The 25701-nt window shown below is 38.8% G+C and overlaps 1 protein-coding gene and 1 non-coding gene across 2 annotated transcripts; one reads left to right on the top strand and one right to left on the bottom strand.

Annotated features, from left to right (window-relative positions):
- Nucleotides 1–6138: 6138 nt before the first annotated feature.
- Nucleotides 6139–6220, top strand: TRNAS-UGA (transfer RNA serine (anticodon UGA)). Its single transcript has one exon. It is a non-coding gene; the product is annotated as a tRNA-Ser (tRNA).
- A 6418-nt stretch (nt 6221–12638) lies between these two features.
- DNAJC12 (DnaJ heat shock protein family (Hsp40) member C12) lies at nt 12639–22129 on the bottom strand. Its single transcript, XM_013092316.5, has 5 exons — nt 21845–22129; nt 19042–19120; nt 16924–17063; nt 15454–15649; nt 12639–13782 (listed from the first exon to the last, which is right to left on the bottom strand). Exons 1-5 carry the CDS (start codon nt 21920–21922, stop codon nt 13688–13690), a joined length of 588 nt encoding a protein of 195 aa, XP_012947770.1. The 5' UTR covers nt 21923–22129; the 3' UTR covers nt 12639–13687.
- Between the last annotated feature and the right edge of the window lie 3572 nt (nt 22130–25701).

The following is a 25701-nucleotide window of genomic DNA, read 5'->3' as shown; positions in this document are numbered from 1 at the left end:
TCTGTGTCAGAAAGTTTTCAACCAAACATAAGGAAAGTGGACAAACATTGATCTTGCCCCAGCAAAGAGAGGGGAGCCACAAAACAAGGAAACACAGTGCTAAATCACAGAAAGGGTTTCACCTTAAACATCCCCAGAATGAAGCCACTGTTGATTCTGTACCTGAAACAAATCCATTCTTAGTTATGCAGATTGGGAAGTTGTAGCTGTACAGGCTTTTCTGAAGTAATTTGTTTTTAAATTTTCCTGATTGTATGGTTTAGGCATTCAGCTTTGTTACTTGATCTACAAAGCTGATAGATGGAATAGGTTTACAGAAGATTAAATAAGTATTCAGCATTATTTTTGTTATTCATTATCTTCAGGAATAAAACATGAAACAAGATTTAGTCTAGTGGTGCTAGCACTATCGGTTGTAATATGCAATTTGCATTGGATTCATTAATTCACTTGCATTCGTCAAAGGAGATGTAAAATTTCCTCTTGAATATTTTAACTTACATGTAAGCACTAAGTTGCTGTTCCACTAACATTGCTGCAAATGTTTCTTAGCAGGCAGAATCTAATTTTTTTTTTTTTTTTTTTTTTCTGCAAACAGCAGAGGCATAACATTAATAGCTTTTAATAAAAGAATTGCATTTGGAAAGTCTGGCTTACTAATAGGAATAAATGTTGAAACTATTCAATTTGTAAAGCAGATAGATTGATTAAGTTAAAGGGCACAGAGCAAATGAGTGAGAAGACATGGAATAGGTATTACCAAATGAACCTTGCATTTGAGGTCAAAAAAAAAAAAAGAAAAGTTAAACATTTTTACGAAGTTAAAGTGCTTGGGGCTCAGTCCTATATTTGTAAAGACAACAGTAATACAGAAATTATTTAATACTAAAGAATACCTTTGGATACTGATTATCAATTACATATTTTTCCTACTTTTTTTTTTAATGAACTGTCCATATTCCTGTGAAAATTTTTGCAGTATTTATGCTCTTTACTTACTGCAGTTAAAGACATGAAAAAATATGGGCAAACTTACCTCGTTACCCTTATTTTATGTAAGTCTTTAAACATCTTTTTCTCTCTCCATTATCTCTTCCAATGTCCTGTTCTTGCTAGTTTTAACTGACTGAAGAAATAAGAATCTTAAGATTCTTTTGTGAGAAAAACTTACTTTCCAAAACACTTATCCAATGGGAAATTTTACATGTTATCCTATGTTCATATCATATATCCTATGTACTCGTGAAGTCTTAAGTAAAAGCCCATGAGATATACTAAAGCTTTTTTAGTGTTTACTTCACATTTAGTGCTACCCTGAAGAAAAATTCCAAGTATTAATGGTTTTAGTTTAGCTTGCGTTCCCAAAACAAGTATTTTTAAATTGCATTTCCAGTTTGTGGAAACATTCTTAATAACACAATCCTTCCTGAAAGCTGTAATATTTTTCCTATTTAAAAACAGATTGCATAGGTCCAAAAAATCTAAAATTACAGAACAGTACATTTATAAAGCAGTGTTAACTGCATGAGTTCTGACAGTGAGCTGAATCATTGGCAGTATCATTGTATGCAAATTAACTGTGTGTAAAATTACTGTTACTTTTCATTGATAACATATGAAATGCTTTCATTAAGCCATTAGTCTCAAACCTAGGCATTTTCAGGGCCCTTCAGTTGATACTGGAATGTATTTCTCAGGAATTGCTCATACCATTCTAAAATAGATGAACTTAATCACCTGCCAAGGGATCTCCCTCTCTCTAACGTCTACAAAGTGACCCGAGAAGCCGGCTATGGCATCCAGAAGTCAAGTGCCTACTTAAATGCTAGGGAAGCTCAATCCCACTCGTTCAGTTTTCTTTTGACCTCTCTCTTCTTATGCTGCGTAAGTCTCCTGAAGATAGATATTTTGGACTTCAAGATCTTTAAAATAAGATCATGTACAATAGGTAATGTGCATTATTAATTAAGCACCCACATATGGGGAAACTCGCCAGCATTTGGCAAGCTACCTGTTTATTAGTTTAAGAATTTGTTTCAGGATTTTACTTCAGGGTTATACCTGGATGTTTTCATGATTTTTTTTAGATATTAAGTTTTACTATCTCAAAGTACCTAGGATTTAACACGCAATGGTATTTTTAATTGAGGCTTTGTTTAGAATAGTTTATTGATTTGTTTTGTAGCAAGATCTCCTTCTCTCTTGGCAATAATTGTGACTTTGTAGCAGAGTGCTAGAATTCAAGTAGCACCCTGAAAATACTGTTCTTCCCTGATACATTTTTGATCATTGTTCATCTACACAGGTTATATAGAGGTGCTTAAGCCTGCTCCTTCTGCCTGCAGTACCTGCAGCACATCTTATCTGCTGTGTTACTTGCAGCTTGCAGAAAGAACACTGGGGGTCACTCTAACTCAAGCGACGACTGGAGAGAGGATGTTTTTCAAGGTTAAATTGTATATAGTTGGTTAAATACAACACTGTGTGTGCCATTTACACCAGTCAGCTAACTCTTGTGATTATGTTTTACTGAGATTACACTTTTAACTCAAGTCCTGGATTCATGTGAATCCAAACCACTTACAACAGGCATTTAAAGAAAAAATAAATTTCTTATTTTGTCCTGCTAGGAAGTAGAGGCTCCTAAATTCAAAATATAAAAGTAATACATTACAAATTGTCAGCCACAAAGGACACTGAATATATTTCCAAGTTTGTGTCTTAGAATACCACAAGTATGTTTGAGATGTCACCATTCCTTGTAGCCTGGCAAAAGCTTCTGGGACTGGAACGGTTAGACTATGGTGTTTTCACCTTTCAAGGAAGACTTGCATAAGCGAGTGAGTCACTTACATAAGTAACTTGAGTCATAAGTCACTCGAGTGAGGCTGCAGTCAACTGCTCCTCAAGCTGTAGGTTCAAACCCTCAAACCTGAGTAGTCTTGGATACACACTGGCTTATGTCTATGTAGCTGTCAGCCATGCAGGGGTTTCCAGGTGGACCGTTGTAAGCCATCTTTATGTCACCACACAAAATTTAACTATACAGTTCCCCCAAGGATACAGTCTTGCCATTTATAAGTTTAGACTGGTAACCTTGTTTTTGGTATCAAATAAGTTTGGTTTAAAGGAAGCAGCTTGGATTTCCTGCTAATAGATAGTGGGGGCATTTATATCAAACCCTAAGTCTGAGTTTGGCTCTGCAGACATACTAAGTTAATCTCTATAGCCAGCCCACTCCTTCTTATAAGACATATAATTGTCTTTCCAACATAACTTTCAGTAGATTTAAAACATACATCTTGACAAGGAGATCAAATAGAAACTCCAAAATACAGTTGCATAATTTAATATCAGTGCCAGTTAACCTAATTCCTGAGATACAAGAATTGTGCTGTTGTAGTTTGGGGCAGTTATTAGAACAGAGGTAAAACAATGTGAGAGTTGTGGCAATGTGATCATTTGCATATTGCAGACATTAATGATACCATTCACATTAATTTTGCTTCTGTCAAACCCACATGAAATATTAATAAACATGCTGAGTTTTGATTCTCTTGAACATTTTCCTTACGCAGCTCAAAAATCTCTCTGTGGTAGGTAATAACTTCCATATTTTTTTAAGCTTACAAAAGAGTAATTCTAGAACATAGTAGCTATCAAGAATTCTTAAGTGAAGACATAAATTCTAACATCTCAGTCAAGAAAAGGATTAAGAAAAACTCTTCTTCAATAAAATACAGGAAAAAAAAATCTAGAATCCTCCAAAGCTACTGTAACAAGTACTCCTTTGTACGAAGTAGTTCTTCAGTAGAATTAAATTCAAGAACTGTTTCTGCAGTCTAAAACCAATACTATTTTAATTTAGACTTTGAGAATGTTAATTCTTATCAGTACAATGGATTTTTTTCATTTTCCTTCAATGGAAATAACAAAAAACATCTGGAAAAGCAGGGTGAGACAATTTTATATTTCATTTAGATAAGAGAATTTTTCCTCTTGTCATCCTTAAACACTGGGTAAAATTAAAAATACAGAGCATTTTAAAGTCTTGTACTATGATTTCTGGGTAAAATAAAGTAATATTTCTGTACAACTAACATACAAGACTCAGGTGGCCACCTGCTCTCATCAGCTATCTATTGCACAGATCTCTGAAGTCATTCAACAACCTTAAGTTGCTGAGGCTTTCATTCATGACCAGAATAGAACCAACTAATTTATGTCCCAGTCATTGCCCTTTACTCATTCTAGAAATGTGCTGTTCAGAAGATCAAGATCTTGTGTAATACCCAAGGGTTTGTAAATATCCATCAGTTCAGTTACAGCTTCAAATGGCCTGCTGAATGACTGAAAATCTCAGCACTAAACATCACACGTGCTGAGTCTAAATCAAGTAGCCAATTTACTGTAATTAAAGGGGGGGCTACAGGAAAGCTGGGGAGAAACTGTTTATCAGGGAGTATTGTAATAGGACAAGGGGTAACAATTTTGATCTAAAAGAGGAGAGATGTAGATTAGACATAAGGAAGAATTTCTTCACTCAGGGCGTGGTGAGGCACTGGCAAAGGCTGCCCAGAGAAGCCGTGGATGCACCACCCCTGGGGGTGTTCAAGGCCAGGCTGGATGGAGCTTTGGGCAGCCTGGGCTGGTGGGAGGGGGCCCTGCCCACGGCAGTAATCTATTTTCTGTAAAGTAAAACTGCAGCAGATCCATGAATAAAGAAGTAAAGAGCTTTGTTCCTTGTCCTCAAATTAATAAAAGCACAGAAATAAAATTTGTACTAAAAGCCCCAACAAGACTTTTCTGGCATTTTCACCTGACAAATACTCACATTCTCCACCAACATGATCCGTGATTGTCCACTTATGTTTATTTCCTTTACTAAGTTCCCCTTGGTTATACGAGGCCATACTGAAGGCACCACTTTGCCTCACCCTGCTCTTCATCTGTTTGGTATTTGCTGAGCAATTGTTTACATAAGAATTTAGCATAATCATGTTTTGCACCTTCATGTCTGTGTAACCAGGTACAAGTTATGGGCTTACGAAGAGATTATTTTATCAGGCGTAATGCAGCCTGTGGGGGCCTTACCCTAACATACAAAATTACACAGACATCAGAAAAACATCACGTTAAACAACTAGCAATTTAAATAAAAAATATTATGATGCCAAACTAATGAGTCAGATAGGGCGATACAAAGCAGGATAATAGAACCATTTTACATGTTCATGTTTTTAAAATATTCCTCATTGTCTAAAGCATTAAACAGCACAAGCAGAAATTCAGAATGAAGCTTGGGACCTTCTTTTTAACTAGATCCACAACACAAAGAGACACGTGGGAGAGAATGAAGAAATGTGCAGATACTACCAGTGGCATTGAACCTTCTACAGTTACGTGCAGGAAAACAAACAACCCCTAACACACAGTACCATATTTCTGTACCATGCCAGCCTTCTACCACCTGCCTTGGGGGCGGTCAGAGGTCTGTTAGCACTACAGGCCTGCACCCAGCTGCAGAATTACCTGCTTCTGCCAAAGCCCTGTGACCACCCGTCCCAGTTTCCCATGAGAGCCAATGCCCACCTCTCCGCTGGCTGTCACGATAGGACTGAGCAGCAGCACCCCGGTACCTGACAACAGCCCAAACCCAACCGAACTCATTGCTAACACTGGGTGCGTAAGGCGAGCACTACAGCTTTTTAACCTTATTAACTTAAAACGCTAAAGAGAGCTGCGTAAGCGTTGCAGAAGGAAAACAAGACGAGTGCTTTATGTGACATTACAGCCCCACCTCTGCTTCCTAACGCCCCTCTCTCCCCAGCTCAGGCTGAAGAGGAGCCCTAAAACTAGCTCGCCGAGCCTGCGTTCAGCTCTTCGTAAGCCTCCCGCAAGGCACCGAGCCGCGTCCCTGCGCCTGGCTGTTGGCTCGCGGCACTGCGGGCGCCCCCTGCCCGCCGCGGCTTCGCCCCCTTGTCTCCGCCCGCCCCTTCCCGGTTGGCCCCGCCGGCCGCGGCGGAGGCGGGACGCAGAGCGGCGGCGGCTGCCATTGGCTGCCAGCATTGTCGGGGGCGGGGAGGGCCGCGCGGGGAGGCTGAGTAAGGAACTGTGCAGAGCCTATCGGTACCAGCAGCAGCGATGGCCGAGTGGTTAAGGCGTTGGACTTGAAATCCAATGGGGTCTCCCCGCGCAGGTTCGAACCCTGCTCGCTGCGGCCCGGTGGGGGTTACTTTTTGCCGTTCGGGCCTTGCCGCTTTTGCTCCTTATGTCTTCTCACGGGGCTCAAAGTCAGTCTGCAGCAAGTAGAGGCGTTCTCTAGTATTTATTCTCTTGCAGTTCAGTAGGTAGTGCTTCCACACTGCTCCTCTGGCTTTGTCCAAAAAGTAGTACGAAAGCAGCAGCAGTGCCCAGTGCAAGTTTTCAGCATTTCATGTAAAGCACGTGTGAAAAACAACACTTGACAGAGGTGAAAGAAGGGTTCACTGGTGTGAGTGCTCTCCCTGCAGCTCACCACCCTGGTCCTCTATAGCCAAAAGAAACACTGCCAAAGTACAAAGCTCAGGATTAGTCCTGTTACACCGTGTGCTGATCTGCCCACAAGAATATTCTCCTCCCCCATGTCCTATAGCTGATGCAAAATACATAAACTCTTGCCTGCAGCAGACTACACTACATTGACTGTACTTCCTCCACCACACTTTCCATGAATGAAGCTGAGCTGATTACTCCTAGATCTCCATCAAGGATTTACAGCTTTCTGCTCACATGCATCTGTAGTTTTCAAAGTGTGTGTAAGTTTCAAATACCAATTGAAGAAGAAATCCAAAACATAACTTCTTTTCCCTATGGAGGACTTGATTTTTTTTAATACATCAAGAATGTAAACACTCTTTTGTTGTTGTTTTTAACTTGAAGATCCCACCCACCCTGCTAATCTGGAACAGACGAGAAAAGCTCTGTTTTATGAAATGCAGTTTTGGGTAGCATTCCAAATTAATAAAAATTTTTAAAAGAGTCGAAATACAAAACACAGCAGGCAGGCTTTGCATTAAGTCCATCTTTTTTACTAAAGCACTGAAATTGTTCCCAGTTTTTTACTGACCACTTTAAGTGTTTTGTTTCAAAATAACATGTTTTGTCACTTTAATAGATCCAAAGACAAAGCACCACCTAATAAATAGTTATTAAGACGATCTCATCTTCCATACATCCTTCCACTGGAACCTTGCTAGTGATGGAAATGTCAAATTGTCAAATGACCAACACCAAAAGATAGGGTTATTTTAAATTTTGCATTGAAAAATAAGAAGTCTGTCAGAATAGCAGCACAAATCTCTTTGTCTAACAAAGTATTTACATTTGATGAAACTTTCCTACTTGAAAGTGATTTTCCCTAAAGTTTGCAGTTGAAACAAAAAAGCAGCAGCAAACACCCAAGTGATTTCCCACCCTCCCCCTACAGCAAGATTTATAAAAATGTTCCCATCAAGGCACTACAGGGGCGGGGGGGGGGGAACATATGGTTTTAATTGCAGTTATTTTTTGTAAGGAGTTGGTTTTTTTGCTTGGCTGTGTTTTTTTTTGCCTTTTTGTGTTGTTGTTGTTTGTTTGTAATTACACAAGAAAGTAACGACTGCCAAACAGTCTGCTAAAGCTATATGCACATCAGCAGTACTAGAGTCCTAGTCCACTAGGTCTCTCTCCTAGACTCCTGTCACTTTTGATTTCCATTTTGTAGCAGAGAGCTAAGAGTGCTACTGTTCTGGTTTGCTTCCCTTTTTAAACCTCAGCTATAAGAATGAGAAAAAGCAGGGCAGTAATGAATCTGTTTCTAGAGTCCAGGCCCCAAATGGTACGTGTGGGCTCAGCATGATACTGCTCCACATATCTGTGCAATTTTCTGCCCCAAATCTGGCTCAGCATACATCTAGCAGAGGGATGCTTAAGATATCCAGGCTCCTTTTTATCATCTGTTCATACTGAAACAATGAGTTTTGTCCTTTGGCAGTGGCAGGTCAAGGATGGACTTGGAGAGGACTCAGGTCCTTTGGAATCGAGGACTGCAAGGAGCAGAAAAATACCAAAGGCACCATGGTGCAAGCAGCTGGAACAGTCTGTTACGCCTCTGAATCTTTCTGTTAATGGTCCTGCCCCACTTCCCATAGGTATCATGCACACAATGTTGTTGGATCAGAAAGGGGAAGACCAGGCAATCCTATACCCAGCAGAAACCTGGGGGTACCGTGGAAATCAACTGCTACTAAAGAACCAGCTCTAACAGTCCTGAGGGGTAAATCTAGTTTCTGTAAGGACTGCCACCCAAGTCAAACTCCATCTCCTTAAAAGAGCTGTAGCAAATCACTTGCCTCAGGGTCATTTGATGTCTTCACAGAGGCAGTTTGAAAAAGAGGCAAGCAAATCTTTATGTCCAAAACAGAACTACATTGTACATCCAGACTGGAAATCTGGATAATGGCAGTGAATCTCATAGAGAAGTAGCCCTTCTCCTTCACTGCCCCACCAAGAGAAAGGACCAGGAACAAACCCCTGTGAAGATGCTATAGAGAGGGGAAAATAAATTGCCTTTCTGCAACATCCATTGCCTGTGACAGGTTCTGATACACACCAGAGACCTAAGACTTGTAAAGCTTCCCATTCTCCATATTGTGCTGCAGTGTAATCATTCAGACGCAAGCCTTTCAAAGCTGGGACAAACAGAGCGCCTGAAGAGTCTCATCTTCATTAACATGGAAGGACGAATAGACTAATATAATGAAGGTGGAAGACCAAACATGCAGCACCTACGTCAAGGGGGCAGGCTTGCTGACTCTCATAACCACAGCACAAGCACACACACTGAGCTGCAATAAAAATACCCAGCGTAAACTAACTGATAAGTATCACCCCATCTGACAGGAACAGAGGCTTCAGACTTACTGAGTTACTTTATCTTTTGCTGTGTAGTTTCACCAGCTTTATAACAGCTTTGCTGCTTACCTTCCCAGCAGTCTTGTCTCATTTCAGGATATGAAAGTGTAAGATAGCAATATTCGTGCTCAGGAAATTAAAGCTAGTCAGTATCTGTTTTAATCATCAGGATACTTACTTCTATTATAGAACATATAAACTGCCTTTTTTTTTTTTTCATGTCTCTTCTGAAGAATAAAACAAGCATTCAGGAAATGACCTTACCTATCATTCAGCATTACTCAGCCTGAGGTTTTAAGTCCTATACTATTTGTATCCATCATCAACATTTTAATTCTTACATTGCCACTTGAGAAGTGTTACCAAAACAACTGGTAAAAACAAGAAGCTTGTGAAGAACTGGAACATTCTCAGTCATATATTCAGCATTTGCACAAAACCAGGAATCACAGCAGGAATTAAGGCTATATTAATTTTATATAATACAAGACACACCAAGTCAGACCCCTCAGATACTCACCAGATTCAGAACCCTTTATTATCTACTTAACTCATAGGGAGTGCTGAAGAGGAAAATAGGAGTTATCCCCCTCCCCTGCAGCTTTTGCAGGTGTCTGCCCTCTTCCCAGCTTGCAGTTCAAAGATTCTAATCCTAATGCACTACCTGCAATTACTGTTCTTTTGCAGCTGTCTCCATTTTGCAGAGGAAGATGAATTCTTTCTTTGGGTGCTAGAAAACCACATATATCTGGCTATCTTTTTAAAAGCTTGAGAGCCGCATCTTACAGCCCCTGTGGCAATTTATATTTAAGCATGTCAAGTATGTTAAGTGCAGAGGCCAAGGCCCCACATTATTGTTAGTAATGTCATATGGGATGTTTACTGGTCTTTTGATGCTACTGGCAACAAGACTTCTAAAACCACTATATATATATATATATATATATATATATATATATATATATATAAAACATATATATATATATAAAACAAGCTGAAAAAGCATCTTCTGCTTGGGGAGAGGTGGGTAAAGTCCTGAATCACCTAACACAGAAATTTGTCAGGTGTTTATTGTTTTCCACATTAAGATGAGGGAGAACTGGGGTGCCCACTTATTCCAGTTCACTGTTCTTGCTGGCGAGCAGGTCAGGTCACACCAGTACTGTCCCCAGAACAAAAGAGGCTGCACAGCTTCCTCCTGCTTTCCAGTGCTGCTAGGTTTGCTCTGCTAGGAAATGTTAAATCACCTCCTAGTTGGGAAACAAAGAAAATTGGGCCTTTCAAGTTAAAGTGTCTATGCAAGTATAAGAAATGTCTGTATCAGTGTACTAGGGTAATTTACTCCTTCTCTAGGGCAAATATGAATACAATTATTGATCTGTAGCAGGTATGTTACAAAATGCAAGTTTTTCTATTGCTTTTTGAGGAGCTAAGAACCTTCCAAACATCTGCAACAAATATCCAAAGGTGATTTGCCGAAACAGCCCAGTTTTAATCATGTGTGACATCAAGGTCTGTTCAAAGCCCTAGTGTATGCTCACTTATAAAGTTAACCACCTGGTTAGGCACTAAATCATCCATCAAAGTATCCACTTTTACCTTTAGGAGCTAGTGAAATGGGGAGGGAAGACTCAGATGTCATCTGATCTGAGGTAATTCATCTGGTTGCACTTCCATCTTTTTGTAGAAGAGAGAAAAATTGTACCCTGTTACTATGTATCTCTCCTATGGACTAGTGTTTTCTCCATTCCCAGTACGCAACATTATTTACAGTCCCTCTCTGATAAAGTGGACTGGAAGTCTTGAGCAGGTATAGAGGAAAGCAGCACGTGCACTAAAAGAAAATACATAATCACATTTGGCAGAAATTACAGAGGATTATTACTTTTGTGCCTTTAATGTTTTCAGGTACAAAATATGCAAGGGAAAAGCATCTAGAAATATTCAAAAGATTTTGGATAAGCAAGTTTATATGTTGTAAAAATAGCTGTCACTCCCGATGCCATCAAAGGTAGGGTCAATGTAGCTGTAACAACAAACCAGCATTACTCTGAGCTTTTATAAATAGATTGGTGCAAACGTAACCACTATCAGCAAACAACACTGGTAATGCCCCATAAAGAAAACTGGCACCAGAATAATGATATTAATTAAGCTAATAAGATGTACACATTTGCCTGGCAAATCTGGTGGCCTTCTACAATGGGGTTACAGCGTTGATGGGTGGGGAAGAGCAACTGACATCATCTACCTGGACTTGTGCAAAGCACTTGACACTGTCCCCCATGACAACCTTGTCTCTAAATTGGAGAGACATGGATTTGACGGATGGACCACTTGGTGGGAAAGGAATTGGTGGGATGGTCACACTCAAAGAATTGTGGTCAATAGCGTAATGTCCAGGTGGAGATCAGTAACGAATGGTGTTCCTCAGGGGTCAGTATTGGGACCACTGCTGTTTAACATCTTTGTCAGTGACGTGGACAGTGGGGTTGCGTGCTCCCTCAGCAAGTTTGCCAACAACACCAAGCTGCGTGATACAGTCGACACACTGGAGGGAAGGGATGCCATCCAGAGGGACCTGAACAGGCCTGAGAGGTGGGCCCACTTGAACCTCCTGACATTCGACAAGGCCAAGAGCAAGGTCCTGCACCTGGGTAGGGACAAGTCCAAGCACAAATACAAGCTGAGCAGAGAATGGACTGAGAGCAGACCTGAGGGGAAGGACCTGGGGGTGCTGGTGGATAAGAAGCTTGACATGAGCTGTCAAAATATGCTTGCAGCCCAAAAAGCTGTGTCCAGGGCTATATCGAAAGAAGTGTAGACACCAGGGAAAGGAAGATCTCCCTTTCTACTCTGCTCTTGTGGGACTCTACCTGAGTGCTGTGTTCAGCTCTGAGGTTCCCAACAACAGAAGGATGTGGACCTGTTGGAGCGTGTCCAGAGGAGGGCCGTGAGGATGATGAGAGGGCTGGAGCACCTCTGCTATGAAGAACGGCTGAGGGAGTTGGGCTTATTCAGTTGGGAGACAAGAAGGCTTCAGGGAGACCTTACAGCAGCCTTCCAGTACCTAAAAGGGGCTACAGGAAAGGGAGGGAGGGACTCTGTCAGGGAGTGTAGCGATAGGACAAGGGGGAATGGTTTTAAACTAAAAAAGGGTAGATTTACATTAGACATTAGGAAGAAATTCTTCAGAGGGTGTTAAGGCACTGACACAGGCTGCCCAGAGAAGCTGTGTCTGCCCCATCCCTGGGGGTGTTCAAGGCCAGGCTGGATGGGGTTTTGGGCAGGCTGGGCTGCTAGGAGGGGGCCCTGCCCAGGGCAGGGGGTTGGAACTGGATGGTCTTCAAGATCCTTTCCAACCCAAAGTGCTCCATGATTCCATGATTTTCTGGGTTGCATTGGTAAGTACTTGTGTTACAGTTTGTAGCAATACACATCAAACAGAAGCATGGTAAGTCAGTGAGCACATCATACCACTGCACAACAAGGCCAAATGTGTCACTCCAGGAACAGACATTTAGTATTGTTTACATGTTGGGAGTAAACTGCAATTTTTTTAGGTAAAACTTTCCATGGAGATGCCCAGGATTTATAACCAGACTGCCTTAAGCATTTCCCCACTGGTGGGACAAGTGACAAGAAATTCAAGAGAGATCTCTGCATTGAGTAGAGGCTTTCACTTCAAAAAATGAAATCAACCCTTTCTGTATGTATGTAGCTTTATTTGTTAGAATTACTGATGGAATTGTGTACACAAAAGTACATGTACTGACATATTAGCCAGGGTTACAAAAAAGGAAGCAAATGCAAAACGAACAAGTGCAACAGAATTTTAAAAGTTTGTTCAAAATACCAAAAGCTGGACCTGTAAGATTTTAAACACATTAATGGTAACTGGCCTGATTTTTCATTACTTAGCATACAAACCCTGATATGGCCCTATATATGAGGCCACAGCAGGGAGGGCAGTTACTACCAAGCCAGGACAATGCTGGCATACATACAAGGGGTATCAGATGTCCACCAGTAAATCGTAACAAGAATGTTTCTATCTGAAGTGAGGTTCTGGAACTGCCTTCCAAAATAAATACTTGGTGCAGAAAAACTTACTTATTAAGAATGCAGGTGATTTTTAAGAGTGCTTGATCCAGCACAGTGACCTTCTGGATAATAAGAAGGTTCTTACTGCATTTATATTGTAAGTAATTGTCCAACAAGTTATAGTATTGTTATAGCCTTGTGCATGCATGCATTACAAATCACTGTAGTAAGTACAATGCAATAAAAGAAGATAACCAAAGTACATAGTTTAGAAATAAGCACAGTTTTGTTTGAAGTTCATTGTCATACAGCTTTTGGAAGATCATCACTTAACAGCATAATATCCTGGAGTCTAGCATGAACTTTTGGTTCTACTGAGAGTATATTTTTACCTCACAGTGTAGAGAAAAATACTACTTACTACATAACATTTAATAATACAAGAAACAATATATAAGATATTAGATAACTACACAAAATTACTTTATGTTAATACTGAAAAGGACTTTGCTTATTAAAGCTTGCTTATTAAACAAAACCTCCATCTGTAATGCTCATAGAACGTGTGTTAACAGATAAGTATTAAGACATCTATTCAAACAATGTTCACATCACAGTGAATGAATACTAAATACAAATAACTTAAAGCTGCTGCAAAAAATACTGAATTGTTGAACAGACGATCTCACACTCCTGCGTATTTTGCATTTTAGATCTCATAGTTTCTGAATTTCCTCAGAAGCTCTGATGGGGTGTCCCCTGACCAGCGGAAACGTAAGTGCCAGTAATTTGCCTCTGAAAACCCTGAGGAAAAAAAAAAAAGAGAGAGAGAAAAAGGCAAGTAAATTATTATAAACTAGTATAAAACTGAGTTGTTGAAAGAATGAAAAACTACATTTGCTTAATCTAAAGAAGACAGGGTTACAGGATTAATCTCCACATATGTGAAAGGCAGCAGCATAAAGAGAAGGTTTATTGGTTCTTCTCACACTCAAAGAAGTAGAGTTTTTCAGGCCCATGTTTTGATGTGTATGATGTTTTTCTGGCCCAGTGCTGTGTTTTTATCATCTATGAGCTGTGAATATTAAAATCTGAACTTCCCATATCAGGAAGCTGAAACCTACTACCAGACTTACTGTTAAAGTCTTTTATTCAGGTTGAAATGTGGAGTTGTAGTCTGTAATTCTTACTGACCAGCAGACAGAAACTAAAAATATCTCCATTTAAAAGGAGGATCCGGTATAATAAAATTACCTTGGCAAAAGCAAACAAAAAGTCATTAATACATTCATTAGCAAGTATGAACACAGATATGCATGCTGGCTCTGACAAATAAATGCATTCTAATATTCACATTTATTAACAGTAATTTGCATCCACTGGGTAAAATAAGGAATCATTTAATGTGTTTGATAATTTTCACATTCAAATCTATGAAAAATAAATTAAAACCTTAAAAATTTGTAAGACAGAAGATGCCTGCAAAGCAAGCCAGCTACCACAAGGACTAAGGTGACATTTTCTCTGCTTTGAAATTTGATTCCTTTACAAAGGTGACAATGCTGATTTAATCACCTGAAATACAAAATACTTTAATGTTATAAGGCACAATTTTTAAATATTATTTTTAGTTATGTTTCACCAACATTTGTTTGTACAACTTTTTATCTATCTTCTGCATTCCACAAACACTTGGGTTTAAACTAGGTTTTGTTCCCTCCCTGTTTAGTTTAATTTCCTGTTTGATCAAGTTGAGAAGAAATGATAGGACTTGGTTTAATAATAATTCTCTGATAATATAAATATAAGATTATGAAACTCCTAAAGGATGAAACAGAACAGAGAGTGTCCTAACTTTAATTCAGGTATACTAACCTAAAATAGACAGGAAATGCTAACTAGCCAGATGACAGCTTTTGAAACACACATTTATTCAGGTGCATGCACTGTTGTTGTTCATATATGTAAATATATAACAAATAAACAAAAGAAGCCTTCAAGCCTCAATTTTTAGTCCTCATGAGCTCATCAGATGCAAACTGTGCATAAGTATTAAATACTGGATTTAAAAAACACATGTATATAGTAACTATGTATTTTATGTAATGTGCTTTAAAGTTATTTTGTAAAAAAAATTACTGAAAATAGTTGATGATTTTTACCCACTTCAGTCTAACAGGAAAACTTGAGTTTTCCATTTCAGTTTAAGAACTATTTTATCCTCTTCTTCCTTTTTTGTTTTTACTAGCAAACAGCAGACAAACAAAGGGTAGGGAGGGAGAAAGGTCTGAAAGCTTGAAAAATAAATAAGTAACAACAATCCAAAAACTAAAACAAAACCCCAGCCCCAAACCGCATTTTAAAAGCTACCAATTAAATGTGTTGCTTCAGAGAACAATTTCTCATGACTAAAAGCCTCAGTTTCAGGACAGAGTCTGGATACTGCAATCTTTTGCAACTGCTGGTTTTACTTACTTGGGGAGTCTGGATTCTTTGAAGACTGTGGTTTCTCATCAGGAATTGCAACATCTTTTTGCTCCCTGTTCCCATCTGACAATTCATCGTTTTCAGATTGCTGGGTCCAAATCTCATTAGTTATGTTGTTGCTATTATTCAAGTCAGGAGCTTCCAGCATTTGGTCTTTTTTATTTTGGACAGCCCAGTGCATTGACTAAAGAAATGCAAAAATAGGAAACAAAGAACAAATTCCCATACTTTAAAAGATTTTCAGAAGTTTTCTTTCTTATATTCTGGTAATAAATGGTTAAAAAAAGCACATACTAGAGAAGCTTGCACATCAATAGCATAAGGAAAGCATGGTAACATATTGCAAACAGCATTTAAGAGGATAGTTTATGTGAGGCAGACATGAAGAACAAAATGTAGGAGTACATCAAGTAATTATAAGGGTCTTTTGTCCAGTTTCTTCCATCATGAGTTCAGACACTTTTTTTAAGAGGATTGAAAGTGACTTCTCTTTCCTTTTTCAAAGATCTCTTTGATTTCAAGATGCTCTCTGAAAGCAGGAGTATTTTGAAAGCTTTTCTACTGAAGTCTGCAGAATGATTTCTGTTTGGAACTGAACTATGCTCGGTGGGATACTTCCAGCAAACATTTAAACTCAGGCATGATGCTTCAGTTGAAGATGCTCTCAAACATCACTCCTAAGCAGAACTGAGGCAAGCAGAATTGGGGTGAAAAACATATTTGTTCACTTGTCTTAGTATCTGATCACGTAGCATTTTAACTACCATGCACTCTAACAAGGGAGAAAATAATCAAACATAATGGAAATGGGACCTACTAGGAACACACCACCAAATTATCACACTAGCAAAATTAGGAAGGAAATCAATCCTCAAAACATGTGTCTCTAAGCCACTGTGCAAATCAACAGTACTTCCTTACTACAAGGAAATAATGGTATTTAAACAGCGGTGTTTCCTGTGACAGAAGAAATTGCTCCCACCATTTTTAGGTAACCTGCATTTCTGGTTGACTCGTAGGGTCATTTGTGCTTCTCAGACATTTGTGCTGTTAGCTGTCTTAGAACACAGCTGCAGTACAACTCCAGAGAGTCTGACGGACAATACAGCATTTCAGGAATTTAGAATATTGTTCAAGGATCCTAGTTCTAATTTAATTTTGAAAACAAATAAAAGATCCCTGCAAAGAAAGGCAAAGAGTGATGAAACATTTGAAAACAGCTTTTACGTTACTGTAATAAATTTGCTATAGAACTACTAGCCTAAAACCCTTCTACGAACAGGCTTCTGTAGCCCTCCAATTTTATCTGAGTTTCCTTAGAAATTACCCTGCACTACCCCATCCTGAAAACCTACATCTGGAGAAGTGTTGCAACTCACCCTGTCACTAAGTGGAACATTTCTGCTGGGCCAGCCCTACCTCCCCTCTCCTGAATGTCCAACCTTAGACACCACCAACCGTTTTCACAGAGTTGCTCAGGGCCTCCCACTGCTGGAACGGAATGGTGATTTTGCTTCTCCGCCAGTAATCATAGCGTGCTCGACTCTCTTCATTAATAAGAATCTCCTTAGCTTGCTGCAGCTTCTGGAAATTCTCCACTAGAACACAAACCAAAAAGATGCTAAAGCCAACACTTGTTTTCAAATAAATTAATTCAGATGTGAAAGGGGAGCTGCCAGCAATGCAAGCTAAATTGACAAGCAGACATGACAAGCATGTAGAGGAACCTAAATATAGTGCAAATTAACTAACTTGTGCGTTTCATTGGATATTTTTTCCACATATGCTAAAATATTATCTTGGATACCAGTCTGCATGAATGAGAGCCCTTAGTTTTCCTACAAAATTATCCTACAGGATAATTTTTCATTACATAGTTACTAAGGATGCAGCTGCGTGTTACTGTTTGTAGAAGGGTCATAAAGATTTAGATTTTATCTATGAGTCACCTGCGTTACGGTGATCTATTATTATGACTATTATTATTCATTTATTCCACTTCACAAATTAGATTTCTTTTGAAATACGCTAAGCCCAAACACTAATCAAAATTGATTACCATAAATCAAACAACAGACAACAGGCTGGGGAGGCAGTTCTCTGAGGTTTCCTTCTTCTAGTGTCACTAGTTTTCAAAAAATAAAAAGTTACTTTAATTACTCTTTACTGAGCTTTGTTAAACAGATGAAAACAAAAATATAAACTTTCACCAGTACTGTAAAAAGGTATTTAAAGTAAAGGCAGGATGATCGTGTTAAATAGAGTATAAAATATTTCTTTTTGACAAAGCTTCTCCAACATTGGCACTTGGCCTCCCATTTTGAGTTACTGAGTTTCAGTGAATTTAGAGGGAGCTGCTGCAGGGGTAACATGCAGTGGAGCAGTCTCCCATTTCCTTGCCATAAGAGTCAGAATTTGCTGCAGACAAACTCTATTCCATTGTTTCCACTGGTACTTGTGCTACCATTTTTAATGAATTAAAGACTAGCGATGAGGCTATTGTTAATAGGTGGTAGATTGTCTTTCAAATGCCAAATCAAATGGGGTTCCTTGGCAGGGAATATCAGAGTGAAAAATCCCACCTATTCTGCCTTTTAACCCTGCCTTGTGAACTCACTGAAACTAGACCTGGGTGGCACTTCAAGAGCAAAAGCCAAGCTGGCTGAGAGTTCTGCTTGAGGCAGTGGAGTGGGAGTCGCCTGTAACATCCACTACACTCATAGCTCTGCCGTCCCAGGGGAGGGTGTGGATGCGGTCAAACTCCCAGAAGTGGGTAGCCTGTATTGTTCAGTTTATAACTAAACTAATAGGAAGGATCCCAGGGAAAAATTTGCATGCATTAAGCAAAATAAGAAGTATATTTGATTATTCTACAACCATTTTTTAGTGGGGACCATAGTTATGATCAGAACGGCCTTTATTATAAGAATATAAACTTTTCAGAGAGAGGGGAGCATCAATGAGAGCCATCCTTTAGTTACAACTAGGTAAGACTGTCTCCAAATAACTCAGGTGCTGCTTAGATGTCGCAGGCACAGCTTGGATATGAAGAACTGCATGCATGCTTTCATAAACTCAGATGTTAGCTGATGTTCTGCAAACAGATGGCTACTCACGTGGTGCCAGGTTCTCTTTTATTTCCAGTCATTAAATCACATTAAAAGAAACTAAACTACATTTAATATGCTCCTGATGGGCTTGTTCGTGGAAGCAAATTAACTAGTTGACGCAAGTGTGGCATTTGAATGCCACTGAGCATGGAAGCAGGCCAGCTTCAGAACTCTAGAAAGGGATACACTCCATAAACAATTTCTAGATTAGAAGATGCTTTACCATAGGAAAAAAAATAATGATATTCCTAGAAATGAAAACACTACAAGTGACTTTCTGCTCTTACCACCTAGGAGTGTGCAAGTTTTCAACAGAATATTAAGGATTGCTAATTAAAGAATACACTCAAATACACATGATGTTTAAAATGTATTGGGCAAGAGAACAATTACTAAAATTTTAAGGCTAAATTTATTGTCTTAGTCACCTTAGCTATCTTATGAAAAAATAGGGAAGAATACATACCTGCTTTGGGGTTTCCAGGATGTTTGTCAGGATGACATTCAAGGGCTTTAATCTTAAATTCTGCAAGAATTTGTTCAACCTAAATGGAATGTCAAGATTTAAAGTGAGTAAATACATAAATACATTAAAGATTTTCAGATTTGCTCTCTGAAAGGAGTTGGGAGGAACAACTGAGAATGTTGATTTTTTCTATTCATTTTTAGTACAGGCAAAACAGGTAACAACCATCTGTCAGTGACACTGCTTATTTAATTTCAATGCCTATGCACTCATCCTTGCTTTTGGTTTTATGAAGCTTAGCCACCCAACATAGTGAGCTGGCTTTAAGAAAAATATGTGAAGTTGATGTGTGCAAAACCCCTTCCTTATTTCTGAACACACAAGTAAAACGTATCACTTCAGTTGCTCTTCATCTTGTTTAATCAACTGTATCATTTCACAAAATCTCACTGCAGGAAGCAAAAGCCTGTATTGCTAAGGATCAGTTTGTGGGTTTGGATGGCTTTCTCCACATCCTCTGCAAGGAAACTTAGCCAGTGCCACATGGCTTATCTACCTTGCATACCACAAGGCTGGACAAGGAGCAGTTAATACCTGTCAAGTTAAAACCTGTCAAGTTTATTTTCTGGGCAAAAGGTTGGCTTGGAATAGAATAAATTTGTAACCAATATTAGAATATTGAAAGGTATTGGTTTATATTATTCACAAGCTCCCACACAGTTTATAGTGCCGTATGTTATTATAAGCTGTGGAGAAGCAGCGACATTTAACTTCTAACAAAACACAGGAAACCCCTGGAGTTGGAGACAGGCTTAGATTTTCAGAGTATCTTGTTTCATCCTACAATTCATATGCCAAATCTTTTTTGAATCATTCTTGTACAGCTCAAGCTATTACAACAATTTATCCTACAATATCAACTAGCTACTATTTTTTCCATGCTGGAAAAGCTGTTCATACGAATTTCTCATCCATCAGACCCTGCTGTCCACATAAAACATAAATGAAGTATTTCAAGATTAAGTCAGATATACAAAATACGTTAAATTTACATAAATTATTCAATGATATGTTCTACCAAGAAAGTTATTCAAAACCCACTAGATATGAATAACATTTTTCTTGGAAGGATGTAGGAAAGAGATCTCTTTCCTGAAGATGAAGTAGTTGTCTATGAGCTCAGTTCTTCAAGAAGCCAAGAATGTACACAGGTATTTACCTGAATACAGAGAAATGCTGTTGAAGAAATTGAGATTATTTGTGCTCCAATTTAAGCAGGTCAGATCAAGAACAGAATATTCAGTACCTTGCACAAAAATACTGCAGCTGAGAGCGTGTAAGAGTAAATTTGCTTCTGCCTAAAGACGAACCCATAGAAGCCTGTACCACTACAATGTTAATGCTCTGATTACACAAATTAGTGTGATTGCAAAATATCTGTAATGCTTAGAATTTCTTTTTAAAGCTAGAAGTAGTCATGTGCACTATCCTGAGACAAGGCAATCATGGTGCCCAGTCAAACTGGGATCTCAGTTCATACTCTGAAGTCAAAAATAATCTTGTAACATCTGCTGCTTCTCTCAATAGATAGTACTTGACAGATTATTTTTCAGGACTCATTAGCAGTCATTTCACCTTTTAAATTTAATTTGAAGCAATCTGACAAATCATTATTTCATGTGTTCGAATTATTCATTAATTAATAAACCCATAAGGAATTAATATGAGCTAGAAAATGAGAAAAAGCATCTGTGAAACAAGCCTCGACAGGAACTTTAATACTGCCCTCTGCTGGGATGGAACATGGAAGTTATCTCAGGAAAAGAGAATTTTCTCAGGAAAGAGAAAAATTACCGTCTGCCACAGAACAAAGATGCTCACTGATTTGCCTACAGTGATAAAAGAGACAGAGGTGTTATCCCAGCATTTGACTACTAAGACAAAGGAAAGCATGTGATTAAATTTACTGAGCAAAATATAGCTTTTATCCATGCTGAATATATCATTAATTACAGCAGAGTAATCAAAACTCCCTTTCCAAAGTCTGAACCTAGTTCCAGTAAACAGAGCAGACAGATTAAAAATATTAGCACACCCCTAACTCTATAAAAAAAAAAATGTATAGACATCTTTCCAAAGAAAATGACTTGCTTACCTACAAATCATTCAACAATTGCTTACATAGTTCTCACCCTAAAGTATGTACCTGCTACCAAAACAAATTACTAAAACTAGTTTTTGAAGGCAAATTATCATCTAGAAATCGTTAGTAAAATGAATGAAAAAAAAATGTTTTTCTACCCAAATTAATACAATTTTAAAAAATGAAAAAGTATAAGATAAATACTTGAGCAACTTGATAGCATTATCTGTCATCTACAGCTATGAATGTTCAATTAGTTGCATATACATAGCTTTTTTCATCTTTTAAAACTGTAAAGGTATTCCAAAATTATTTGCATGTTGTCAAATTTATGCAGTTGGCTCACAATTCATAACCATATCCTATGTTGAACTAAACTGATGAAGAAACCTTTATTTCACTTATATCTGTAATACAATCCTGGTTTACAAGACATTTTTCATGAGAGCTTTATTCTAGGATCTGAACATAGGCAGACAGATCAGAAAATTGAGCATTGCAAAGGAAGTTAATAAAAGATAAAAGTGGCTAGAAGGAAGGTTTGCAATGCATTTCAAATAGTCCTACCCTGGGAGATAAAGGACTTCAAATCCTCCCCGCAGATACACAAGCACACTCAAAATGTTATTAACCTGGAGGGGAGGTGGGGAAGGCTCTTACCGTAGACAGTTCATCACATCCTAGCAAGTTGTAGTAATCTTCCAAATCATCTGCTCTGCAGTTCAAAATTGCATCCATCTGGGCTAGTCCAGTGGGCTTTTTCAAGCTGAGGCACAGGGGGTGTAAAAAACAATATTAATACAAAGCTTACAAACAGGTTTAAAAGTAGCCCGGGGAAACAGGCAATTTCCCCACAGGTCCGCAGCTCTCTCCAGCGCTTTTTAATAGAGAGAGCTGACACACATGAATTTTCGTGATTTCTCTGCCTGCCATTGGTCCCTGCAGCATGCCAATCCGCTGGCACAAACCTGCTGACAGCAGTGCTCCCTGGGATTTGTAGTTGTCCATCTCGTTTCAACATTAAACGCTGATTCTTGTCCAGGCTGAAAAGAGTTGCGAGTACCAAGTAAAATCTAGCTGTATTTATTGGAGATTTAGATCTTCCCATATAGCCAGATAAAATAGATAAAGGCTTTCCTGCCCCAGGGTCTACATATACAAGGATATATTCTCTGCTTAATTTTTAATTGCAACTGCTGCCCGAGACATTGGCAAGGGGATTATAGAGGTAGTTATTGAAAAGAGCAAGAATTGCTTCCAAAATAATGATTACAGAGTTGCACACTTTTGTGAGTGAGGTCCCAGCCTTGCGAAAGCTTCTAGGAGTTCTGCCAGTCCCTTCGCAGAGGGTAGTGAATCCGGTCTTTGGAGGCTACCTAGCATGCACCTGTATTATTGTTCAAAAACAAACAGATTATTGCTTTTGTACAGTTGCCTTTTCTGACAAAATTAAAGATGACAAGACAGTGTACTTACTGTTATCAAAAGAAAGAGATGCTCATGTAAAAGTTACTTCAAAGTGTGTCTTGAAGGCCTGTATCATGTGCACAACACGTTCTTGGTAAAACTCATTTGACATTGAAGTGAAGAACCTTTTAATTTGAACTGTAGTTAATGATCAAGGCCTCAGTCCAACAAAGACTACAGTTATATTTAACTGTATTCTCCTATGATCTATTGAATTTAAAAGATATTTCCTAGGTGTAATAGTAACCACTCGCAGGAGTCTTTCCTCTGGAGCCTGAGGAGCTCTATATTTACTTTCCTGTAAGAGCTTTGTAACCTAAGATGTTCAATGACACTAAATATTGCTCATTCTTTAAAATAACACACTTAAAAATACATTGTCTTGAACATCCCTACTATTTTAGATGCAGTGACCTAGTAGTCTATGCAGAACATACACACAGAGGGCGACTGAGGTTATCAGAGCTGTACGTTAACGAGTGAAGCGTCTAGTGACATTATATTATTAATATAATGTGAAATATGTCATCTCTGTGTTTACATTATTATTATTATGTTGTTGTTGTTATGTGTATTGTTAATCTTCTGAAATTATCTACATATGAGCCTTCTACTGCTTTCTGTGCAAGGCTGTATTGTCCAAGGTTTCTTGTTTTTACTGTGTATTCAGGTAGCCTGTTCAGATTGTAAAATATATAAAACGTGAAAGGAAGAAGCAGTATTATCAAACAGCAAAGTACAAACCTCTGCAAAACTACTTAAAGTGGTTAGAAAACATTATAATATTTCTCAGAGTATATAAAAAACAGATTTTTTTCAACAAAGTAGAAGAGGGAACAGTTACAAACCTCTCCCTCTTCTCCATTCCTAACTTCATAATGAACCACAAAAGTACAATAAAGAAAGGAAAGCCTTTTAGCAAGAGATCATGTAAATATTTAAATAGATTGTACTCTGGGGGAGGATAAAAAACAAACAGCTGTCCCTCCTGCCCAGCAGCACTCCTGACATGCCATTCTTGTCCAAGTATTTCTTGCATATTTGCGTAAGGTGAAAGGGAAGGATCTTTAACCCTTTTTCCCTTCAGGTTTCAGGGTATTTTTTATTTTTTTATTTTTTTCCCTGCAAAGTGAACTGCAGATCCAAGAGCAGGATTCAACAGACAAAGCCCTGAAACTTGCAATCTTTTTGTTCACGGGGAATTTTCCCATCTATACTCTGCTCAGACTGAATGTTTTGATCCCAATGGCAGCAGCGAGCATTCTTGTCTTCCTTCCATCCAGAGATTTCCAGTGCTCGGGATGCAAACAGCCCCACAGCACAGTCTGAAGGCTTGTACATGGAAGATGCAAAATACTAATACTGAATATTAATGCAGTCAATTGCTGCTCCTTCTGGCTTCACTGGGACAACTCCCAGGGCAAGGCATTGACAAAAAGGAGGATAAGAGAACCTGCATACAAAAATACAAAGATTACCCTCAGAAGATACACTTTGTTTGAAAGAACCACAGCAAGGGAGATGGCACAGCTATGTGTATTCGCATGTTTTGGTTAGTGTTGCTCAGTGTACAAACAGTACAGAAAGTGAGGAAATCTCATATTTGTTCTCTGTACCCAACCACGAACAAAATGTTTCTATTCATTCCTAACACGTAATCAACAGTTCTGCTTGCTTAGAGTCAAGAGTGAAACTAACCTGGTTCAGCATAGCAGGAGGTTTGCCATCAACATGCAGAAGCCTGAAATAGCCCTTTAAACAGGACGATTTGAAATGCAGTTTGTTCCCATAAAATTCATTAAAGTTCTTAGTACCAGTTCTTCTCAACCAACTTCAGTTGTTTTGCTTCCCAAGGACGGAGTACACATTTTTTACGAAGCTCAAGGTACAGCAGACCTCAAATTAGTTCTGCATTTCACGCCCCATCCTTGGATGCTCATATACTTAGAGCTGCAAGAACAGAAGAGGACCTGACCACTATCAGATTTCCCGATTCAGTGGCGATTGCTACATTATCATCATGTGTAAATTCTCGCAATATAAGGGTCAACTTCAGGATCCTTGATTCATTTCCTTACCATTAACTTCACAAAAACCTTTATACCATGCACCTATGTCAGCCATAGGTTGTCTTCCTTATAACACCATCTTTGCATAAGTAAGCGCCAAAATATCAACATAAAAGTTACACCTCTCCTTTTCATGCTTAAAAATCTAAACCTCCCCTCAGTTTCAATAAGGAAAAAGAATGCATACAAATTTGCAGAGAATAATGGAATTGTTCTGACTCCCATCTGAAACTGGGTTTTGAGATACACGTAAAGCACATGAAAAATGGTATGTAAGTCTTTTTGGGGTTGTTAATACTTGAAAGAACCACATTTTTATCCCCTTTTAAACACATATTCCACATCTAAAGTCCGTAAGTAATCCCTTTTGAAGCCAAAACCAAGCGACCACAATTTTAGCCAAAAATATGTATTTTTTTAAAAAAAGCTGATATTACTGAGTTTTGCAAAGGCAAATTCTACCTGTTTAATCCTGGTATTGCCAATGAATTTAGGGCTGTGGCTGTAGTAAATTCTCTAGGACTGTTATGTAAATAGTTGGTGACATGAAGCTGTAATATTAAAGAAAACAGTATTTAAATTTATATCCATGAAGTTTAGGTCAAGATTTACGTGCAGGTAGACAACAAAACTGAAGTAGATGCAATGTATGCACCATTTCCCATTTAAAAAAAAAAAAAAAAAAAGCTTTTCTGAAAGCAAACAGTGATTCCTATCAGAACAGAATCAACTAAACAGATGAAAGGAGGATGTAAAACCAATTCACACAACGCGTTACAGAGCTGCCTGAGGTTATTTTATTCCATCAGTGTAGAAGGGAAGATAAACACACGATACATCTCTGGGCCTAGGAACTGCAGGCATTGCTTGCTGCAAAGCAAAACCAGCCGCAGCCCCCCGACCCTCCCGCGGCCGCGGGCACTCCCCGCCGCGCCCCCCTGGCCCCGCGCCGCCATTTGGCGGGAGCGCGCCGAGGCGGTC

Source organism: Anas platyrhynchos, chromosome 6 (genome assembly GCF_047663525.1).
Source record: "Anas platyrhynchos isolate ZD024472 breed Pekin duck chromosome 6, IASCAAS_PekinDuck_T2T, whole genome shotgun sequence".
Classification (NCBI taxonomy): domain Eukaryota; kingdom Metazoa; phylum Chordata; class Aves; order Anseriformes; family Anatidae; genus Anas; species Anas platyrhynchos.
Note: the sequence above shows the minus strand (reverse complement) of the source record. Positions and strands in the feature narration are given on the sequence as shown.